This window comes from Phoenix dactylifera, chromosome 1 (genome assembly GCF_051530095.1).
Source record: "Phoenix dactylifera cultivar Ajwa chromosome 1, Ajwa_hap1_PhDact_Kaust_v1.1, whole genome shotgun sequence".
Lineage (NCBI taxonomy): Eukaryota > Viridiplantae > Streptophyta > Magnoliopsida > Arecales > Arecaceae > Phoenix > Phoenix dactylifera.
In genome coordinates this window covers 5,942,445-5,951,359 of record NC_143190.1, presented here as the reverse complement: position 1 = coordinate 5,951,359, position 8,915 = coordinate 5,942,445, and the positions used below count along the sequence as shown (strand labels likewise).

The window sequence follows — 8,915 nt, the reverse complement described above, 5'->3', positions numbered from 1 at the left end:
GAATATAATTATCAAGTTGAAAGATTGGACCTCTCTAGTCCACGTCTAGTTTGGAGTGGGCCGATAAATTTAAAATTGAGACATCATAAAATAACTAACATGAGCCTCTAGAACGCCGCTCTTTTGATCCTTTTTTTTTTTCATAGCTCGAAAGCCAGACCCCGGCCTTCTCGTTCCATTGCAAGAGCTTGTTAATAATGTCCTTGCCTCTTGCATTTGAAGGTGGATCATGCCAACAGAAGTAACTATAGCCTTCATTTACTTTGGAACACTAAGTTGAGGCTGGATATTCAAGTCAAAAATCGAAGAATAAACACGAAAACAGGAAGATGACAGCATACATTATACATCCTGCATCCAAAGAAACGCCAACCAGGATTTCTAACGATCCATGAATCATCTGCATGCAGTGTGGGCGCATGCAATTTGCAAAATTAAGTGCATCAACAATGGGGATGATTCCATCGCTATGCCTCTTCATGTGTCAGCATGGGATGTTGCATATGTATTCCTGAACTGTCATTTTATGGGAAAAGAATCAGACTGCTCTTAGAAACAGGCACAACAATTGATACTTCTCTGTTGCCATTAGAAGGAGGAGGCAAATAGTGATCTATGGAAAAAAAAAAAAAAAACCAAAATTTCCATTGCGATACAGAAAACTTTTCACAACAAAATACAGACAAGGCCTCTCAAGACAAGGCTTTCTGGATAGATCTTTTACTAACAAGAAACCTTAAAAAGAGTTGCGGCTCTGATGCATGTGGTTGTCGCAAGCTTAAAAATTGTCAAAAACCTGCGCTGAAGCAAAATTTGAAAAGAAAAGATTGGTCAGACTAAAAGAAACAGCATATATGACATTAAGAAATGTTAGGCTGTATAAAATGCATGCTATGAAAGCCACAGGGTATCCCAGAAGACATCCTCCTGGCCCAAGTCTTCCAGATTACTCTTTGGTTTGTATGTATTCAATACATAATCTTGTTTCTGCCATGGGAACGTCCCTGCATGTGTTTTTTTTTTGCCCGCTGAGGGTCCTTAATACAGACCCCATCTAAAATCAACAGCAGCAGGACAACCGACTATTTGTTTGGACAGACAAAGCTTATGTTTCAGTGCAGTGCCTCACTAACCACCTAAATTGAATAGCTTTGAGTTGGTGACTTTGTAAGCTTCATTGTTGTCATTAACCATTTACTCAGATCCCATCCGCCCATCCATTTGATTTCCAGGTGGGCACAAAATAACAGGATGGCGGGCGTACCATGGCAGTTCAACCATTTGGTTTTTGCAAGAGCAATCTCTTATGCATGTGTATTGTGTAGTTATTTGCATGTATCAAAAAATGCAGTGATAGCTAAGAAGGCAATCGATGGGGATACAGTTTGCAGACTTTCTTCTGATTCTTTGTCCAGAACTAGCACTGCATTTGAAAATCAACAATGAAGATCCACAGCATACATATATATCATGTGAACATGCAGACAAATCATATTTAGCATTTGAAAATCAAATGCATGCTATATAGGATGACTGCAGCAACTATATTCATGCAAACTCTTATTTAAGAACAATTTTCCTTCCACGTCAAGTTTATGGACATGCTTGCATGGTACAAGTGATCATACAACTGAATCATTCCAAAAGATGAGATCATGCAAACTGTTGATGAAATATGGTCTCAGAAACAAGTTTGCATACACATCCATTAATGAGTTGCATTTCATCCAAGCTCACTATCCTTTCACATGTATATCATTTCTCATGAAGTTAAAGCTTTGGATAAGACATGCTCAACTGTAACAACTTGTTGTAAAGTTTTGAGCTCATGAAACTTGACAATGATGCTGAATCACATATAACCTCCAGATGTATAAACTCGGCATGAACATGTATGTGAATACAAGCCTAGAAACAAGATACGGCAACATGACCCTTGTGCTAACTAGCATGAAAGTAATTACCTCAGATGTATGTACATACTTCCGAACCACAAAAAAGTTCCATTTCACATGACACATTTCCTCTTTACATAACTTTTCAACAGATTGTTGTTTCATAGGCTTAATACCACTCATGTCATAGCAGTAGAATTTGCAAAGTTAGCAAAACATGATGTTAAGTAGGGACCATAAAGCTATGTATTCATCCAACTTCTTGCCAGCCCTATCAGTAGCTTTCTATCAATTCCAAGAGTTACACATTTGTTTTTACATGGTTGTTTATGTTTTTATATATGAGTGGATGATGATATGCTTTGAAGACAAAATAAAATACCTACTGTTGTCAAAGAACAAAAGCTGGAACCTGCACTCCTGGATTTTCCAACTGTCAAATGATTTATCAAAATGTCTATCTCCACTAGATTGCAGTTAGTGCCAATAAGACTGCAAAAAATGAGTATGATAGTTATAGTTTGAACAAAAAATCTGAGCTTTGAAAGTAGACAAGGGACAATTAACTCAGGTCAAACTTGCATTCACATTTAGCACAGATATTAAATCATAATCCAATTGGCGACATATGCAATCCTAATTTGAAAGATTAAAATGGATAAAAAAATGGTGGGCCTCTGGAAGCTAAATAAAGGTCCTTTCCTCCCCATCCAAGCAAAGAAACGAATTTAAAAAAAAAAAAAAGAAATACGAGAAATACCTTAATTTAAGAAACCACTTAATTATTGAACATGCAAATGCACAATTGTAATGCCTATTCAAGAAGATAATTAAAGTTCAACAACTACAATTTGTTGTACGTTTCGTTAACTTTTTAATCCAAACAAAAAGTGAGAAGTTGCAAAGGCCATGGGAGATATTGTACCGGAAACACGACTTAAAAAAGGTCGATAGTTTCTTTATTTGAGGGAAGCAGTCAAAATAAGAAATCATTTTAAGCTGAGTGTAAATGGAGAATCCATCCGAAGATAAATGTGACATATAATAAAACATCACATATCATCACAGAAAAATGTTTGTACCTCCAAAAGTGACTTCAGGCCCTCGGGTAATGCTTTGTAAGACATCATACAGAATCATTCATGTGCGGCGCCACAACTTGTACCATAATTTACATCTTTTGTGGTAGACATGCATTGATTATTTTCAAAATCAGTGGAAAAAAACCCAATTAGATCCTCTTCATATATTTATAGATGACATAATTTGGATTTTGGAATTAGATTACTAATTTTGCAATGCAGCCTTCATCCTTGAGTAGGAAGAAGAGGAGTACCATAATCTATAATTCTGGTTCTACACTAAGCGCCCCACAAGTGTTTCTCTCTGTCTATCTGTGCGTGTTTGTGGAAAAAACAAGCCACTCATAAAGATTTCAACCAGATCTTCATATAAAGCCGATCTATGTAAATTTCCCTTGCCAAAAAAGGAATACCTAAAATGGGATCTCAGTGATACACAAAGACTGACAGCAAGCCAGGGTGAGTTGGCCAATAACCAACTCCATGCTGACTCTAAACACAACTTGGTGGGTTTTTCTTGAGTTCAGCTCTTTTAAATTTCCTATGCTCAAGCTTTGTCTACTTTTTCCAGTTTTGTGCAGCCTGACTTGTTCCCAATGATGATGGGCCTACTGACACATCAAATCTTGTAACTGACCTTTTTTTTAAAGCTCGCGAGCCTATATCTTTAAAAATTCAAAACAGTAATAGCAGGTGAACAATTTGCAAACTTAATTTGCATATTAACTAGGAAGCCATGGATGTGGGTCCGCTATTTTATTCAGTTTGACAGATAAGCTTGTGAGATTAATAGTATAGATTTCAGCAAGCTTGCCCCACCCCAGCCTCATCTCCTTTTAATCCTGATCCTAATTCAAGGCTCAAGCTTGGCTTGTGAGATGAACGTCTGATTGTTACAGCTCAACCTATGAAACTAGATTGAAAGCAAGCTGAGATGGTGATTGTTACAGCTCAACCTATGAAACTAGATTACAAGCAAGCTGAGATGGCTCTAACTCATTAGTATCCCTTCCAAGAAACCTTTTCAATGAACAAAACCAGAACCTATAATCACAATACAAGTTCCCCACCACCCAATCCATTTGTCCAACATCTTTATTATCCAAACTATCTATTAGCACTCCCAACTAGGAAGGTCAATAAACACAGGAATGTTTTCATGTTGAGCACTCATTCATTAAAAAGCAATGAGTATAATAAATAAGAGAATTGCCATGAATAGAAGAACTTCAATCTTGGAAAAGAAACCAAGGGAGAAAAGGGAAGGAAAACTCACCTAGTAATACAACTACGAGAATGACCCAGAAGATAGTTTGAATAGGATGGCCATACTGGATTTGATACTGAGACCTTTGAAGCTGTCTTTGAAGAGCTCCAAACCACCCATTGAGCAGCTTATCATAAGATTCATCACCATAACTACTGAGGCAGCTCTTACTTTTCTCATAGCATGCACCTATTCCCTGTATGATGAACCAGAAAAACAGTAACATTAAATGAAGCAGCCACGATCACAAAAACAATTATAATGTTTTGAATAATTAAATGATTTTCAGAAAATAATAATTAATAAGAAACTCCTCACCCGACTCCATCGATTGTCTCGTAATGGGATCAATTCTTCTGCCTCATGTTGATCCCCACCTTTCCATTTCCTATAGCCATTTTTAGACAATTTCGCCTTAGATGTTGACTCTATAGCCCTTGTTAAGCAAGATAAGCTGGGTATCTTCGGAAGGGGTAAGTTGGGCCGTTCATCAAATGATCTCCTAGGAGCATCCTCACTAGAAACTGAAATCTTCCATACCCCAATATCAGCGTTGGCACTTGCCGTCCTCCGATGCCCTTGCACCTTCTTCTCTTCTGTTTCCCTTCTACCCGACTCATTCAGGAGGAAACAATTCTTCGAACATTCAGCCTCTCCATTCATCCTCAGCTGATTGCCCCCTAATTTGACCTCACCAACAGATGGAACAGTCACCACTTTCTCTAGTTCTGGCAAGGGACAGGACAGGAAAAGAGCAAGCTCATCCCTTTCTCCTTCATCCAATTGAACCCAAGCCATAGCCTTCCCCCCCTCACGGGTCAATTCCCTCAAAGAATTCTCCACCAGCAATATCTGATTCCCAATCGCCGCAACGAATTGGCTGTGCCGGGTCCTCGCGTCCTCCCCGGCCGAGCAAGCCTTATCGCTCGACCTAACCGCCCGATCTAACTCCTCAAGCTGCAAATTATAATCCAACAATAATCAAAATCCCTCCTTGATCAGTAATCATTACCAAAAAACCCTAGAGTAAATCAAATCTTAGCTTCAAAATTGCAACTTTAGAAGTCACCTGCCATTTTGCAGTCCCGAGGGCCGTATGAAGCTCCCTGAGGAGCTCGCCAGAGGCGTCTTCACCATTGCCGGTGTTGCTAGAAGCCGCTTTTCTCTCGGCAATCCATCTTCTATACAGCGATTCCATTCTGGAAAAGGGAAATCGGGAGAAATGAAACCAAAGATCCTTCGGCGACTAGAATTAGAGGAAGGAGGAGAAAAAACTACACAAAAATTGGTACCTGTCGGCGGCTTCCTGGACTTCCTCGGCGGCGGCGAAGAAGGGATCCTTCTCCCACCGGTCGAAGCACGTAGCCATCCGGAAATCTCTAGGACCGGATTTAGATCTCAGAAGAAGTATTTAACCCCAATCCCAAGCCTAGAACTCGGTTTCTAGGCGTATATTATGGAGGAAAAGGGAAAGAAGCCGATCCATTCGCTCTGGCTTTGGCGTGTGGGGACGAAGAAGACTGACGCGGCGCAGCCGTTAGCGGACCGAGGGGGGCCCACCGGAATTTGAGGGATCTCGCGGCATTCGGAGATGGCCGTGCATTTTTTTACCTGAAACTGACCGGGAGATGACCGGCATGCAAGCGAACCGCACGTGAAACACATATGAAAAATGGAAGGAAAGGAAAGAAAGAGGGAAAGGGAGAGTGAGCGCTGGTTATTTGACTTGGGTTGAGAGCTGACTCGTTTGAGAATCTCCAAATTTCTTAGGTTTCTAGATTTTTATTTTTTAAAAAAGATTGTTTAAATGTTCTATCTTCGATATGCACAAGAGTAATTATGCATTCTTTTTTTTCTCTTTTATTTTGGCTTAAGTACATCCTCTCTTTTTTGAGTTTCTTAATTTTTTTCATAGAATTTTTTTTCTCTTTCTCTCTTGCAATAATCATCAAAACAGAAGGGACAATAATAAAATCTTTTAGATCAAAGGTTGCCGCAATTGCACAATTGCTAAGGAATCTAGTAATTGGAGCAAATATTTTATATATTGTAAAGAAAATTTATCGTGGATATAGGAGGTGGGGTCATTAGATTGCTAAGCATTATACTTGCATGTTTAAAGTAATCAACAATTACTTAATGTCATAAATTTATAATAGGGATTATTGGAAGCCAATGAGATACTTTGTGGTAGAGACACTGGATGCATACAGTCACAACTTATGGAACCAATAATTTACTAATTAGAGGATTGAAAAGATTAGTGTTGCCGCCCTGAATCTAACTCCTAACATCCTGCTTAAAGAGCAAGAGTAGGTATTCTTTTGTAAATTTTATATAAACTTTTCAAATTGACATTTTGAGTTCATTTATAAATTCGTATATCCTTTGCTGCCATTAAAACCCTATCAGGGATTTTTGGAGAATCTTTTTCAAAAACATGATGAACGCAGGGATAAATAGAGCACCCACTTCCTCGTTTATAGCAAAAACTAATTTCTTTTGAACGCTTCTTTATCTTATTCAAAAACATAGGGATAACTAATTACTTTTTAAGAGATAAATTTTCTTATCTATAAAAATTAAGGATTAACTTCTCCTTTGGTCGCCCTGTTTCACCCCGGCATCCACTATATTTTATTAAGAACATGCCCTGTCAAAAGATCTTATCATATGTCCTGAAGGGAGATCTTATTAGTCATCCAAACATGCCCCAAGTATGTATATATATATATATATATATATATATATATATATATATATATATATATATATATATGCAAACTTTGTTTTCTTGATTCACATGGCGTTTAGAATAAAATAATGCTGTTTTTTTCACACTGTTGAGCAACTTAATGATTTTTTTAAAAAAATGGTAATAGATAGGTAAATGTTGATAGGGTTGCAAACAAATTGGGTTGCTCATGAGCAGCTTAGGCTCAGCTTGCTCCTGGCTCACTTGAGCTCAGTCACCTAAAAAACAGCCTAGCTCAAATATGTTTTAAAGCTTGGCTCATAAATGAGCTGAGCATGAACATAGAGCTTATTCAAATATAGTAAAGAAGCTCGGCTTGGCTGATTAAAGCTCGGCTCAAAGCTTAACCAAGCCGAGCTAGGCTCGAGCAAGTCTTGTTGAGCCCAGCTCAAGTTTGTGCCCAAGCTCGAGCAACTTATTTATAAGCCAAGCCAAGCCCAAGTAGAGCCCTAACAATGTCACCACTTCAACACTATACTAAGGTTGCCTATGGCATCTTCTAGGGCTAAAAATCAATCATCCTTTTAACGATGATGATGAAATGGTCGGTTCTTCCTCGATCATGGTTGAAGAAGAAGCTACAAATCAAGAAGAAAACCAAAAAAGAGCTCCAAAGAAAAGAACAACACTCATCCTCTAGATTGCCTTTTTTCTGTTTCATAATATCCTTTTACTCCCATTTTAGCATCTTGACTTTTTCTGCTTCATAACCCAACTTTGTACTATAGGATTCAAATACGTAAGCCCTTGACATGGCAACTGAACTTTTGCCATCCAAAATGCATGAATAATGCCATGTAATGGTAAGAGAGGATTGATGAACTTTCCATGCACGCATAATGCAAGCCTTGGAGCATCTTCCCTCCATAGAAGAAGTCCACCTTTTTTTTTTATATATAAACAAAAGGTGATGTCATCCAATGCCTCTCCAGCATATCCTGATTTCACCCTTCCAGGTACACTAGGTAAGTTGTCTAATCCAGTCGACAGATTTGTCCACTAAAGAGCCAGTTTTGTTTTGGTAGGAGTAATAGCTCTGGTTTGGAGAACTGGGAAAGTGCAGACTAGTTCATGGTCTCCCAGTATACGATCCTCAGAAAAATCAGACTTTTATTCAAATTGGGCCCTGGAATTAATGTTGAGATTAGCACTCATATGAGTCAGCTTTTCTAATTAACCTGCTCCAGGAGACTAATAAATGCCAGTGTATGCTAAAGTTTGACATAAAATGATCCTATTATTTAGTGGTAATACAATCTGCTGATCTGTTTAGCAATAATTATTAATAATAGCAATTTCAGTTAAGGTCTGGTCGGCTGCAAGAAATTTTATGGAAAAGAGAGGAAAAAAAAAAAGAACGGAAAATTGTGTTTCCTCTCTGCTGCTTGGAATGCAGGAAAATTTGGATACATTTACCTCTCCAGAGAAGTGTGAGAATACCACTGATTTGATTCAAAGAACGCATCAGTTCCTTTTGATGAGGCATGATAGGACCAGATGAAATGATTTCTGAGGAAATTCAGGAGTACAGTGCCACTGTCATACTTATAAAACAAGACCATACAAAACAAATCCTATAGAAGTGTTCATATTCCTAATGTCAAAAACAGAGGAAACTTTAGGAGTCGAATGGCACTGTTAGTTATTCATTTATTTGAGGAAAAAGTTTTCAAGGAATCAGGGTGCACATTTGCAACTGCTAGGATTCTTATGCTTGTCCGCTAAAATACAAAATGGTGACATGAAGCCTAGATCCCCAGGCAAACATAGAATTTTACTAACCTCTTTTTTTGAGATCAGGAGAGGCGACTCGAGGATCAAAACGGTAGAGGGCAAAGAAGAGGTACCATCCAAATGAAAGTTCGATGATGATTTTTCTGACTATTTATTACTAGAAATCTCACAGCATAAAGGTC

The 8,915-nt window shown here is 38.3% G+C and overlaps 1 protein-coding gene across 6 annotated transcripts; it reads right to left on the bottom strand.

The window, feature by feature from the left end:
* Positions 1 to 544: 544 nt before the first annotated feature.
* Positions 545 to 5,780, bottom strand: LOC103700808 (uncharacterized). 6 transcript variants are annotated; one of them, XR_005506523.2, is made up of 6 exons: positions 5,537 to 5,780; positions 5,314 to 5,443; positions 4,563 to 5,201; positions 4,254 to 4,440; positions 2,282 to 2,387; positions 545 to 801 (listed from the first exon to the last, which is right to left on the bottom strand). XR_005506523.2 is itself a non-coding variant. In XM_039114455.2 (5 exons), the coding sequence occupies exons 1-5, from the start codon at positions 5,611 to 5,613 to the stop codon at positions 2,362 to 2,364; spliced, it is 1,059 nt and encodes a 352-aa protein (XP_038970383.1). In that variant the 5' UTR covers positions 5,614 to 5,732; the 3' UTR covers positions 545 to 2,361. The 6 variants fall into 6 exon arrangements, 2 of the variants coding, with proteins under 2 accessions (XP_038970383.1, XP_088575077.1); XR_005506522.2 differs by having other exon boundaries at positions 2,278 to 2,387; positions 5,537 to 5,729; XR_005506524.2 differs by having other exon boundaries at positions 545 to 796; positions 2,278 to 2,387; positions 5,537 to 5,729.
* Positions 5,781 to 8,915: the final 3,135 nt, after the last annotated feature.

Bases quoted from the DNA above. Each gene is read 5' to 3' on its own strand.
- LOC103700808 (XM_039114455.2), bottom strand. From the start codon at position 5,613: ATGGCTACGTGCTTCGACCGGTGGGAGAAGGATCCCTTCTTCGCCGCC. The intron at 4,441-4,562 runs GTGAGGAGTTTC...TTCATCATACAG, and splicing joins GAGACAATCGATGGAGTCGG to GGAATAGGTGCATGCTATGA. The intron at 2,388-4,253 runs GTGAGTTTTCCT...CATTTTTTGCAG, and splicing joins TCTCGTAGTTGTATTACTAG to TCTTATTGGCACTAACTGCA.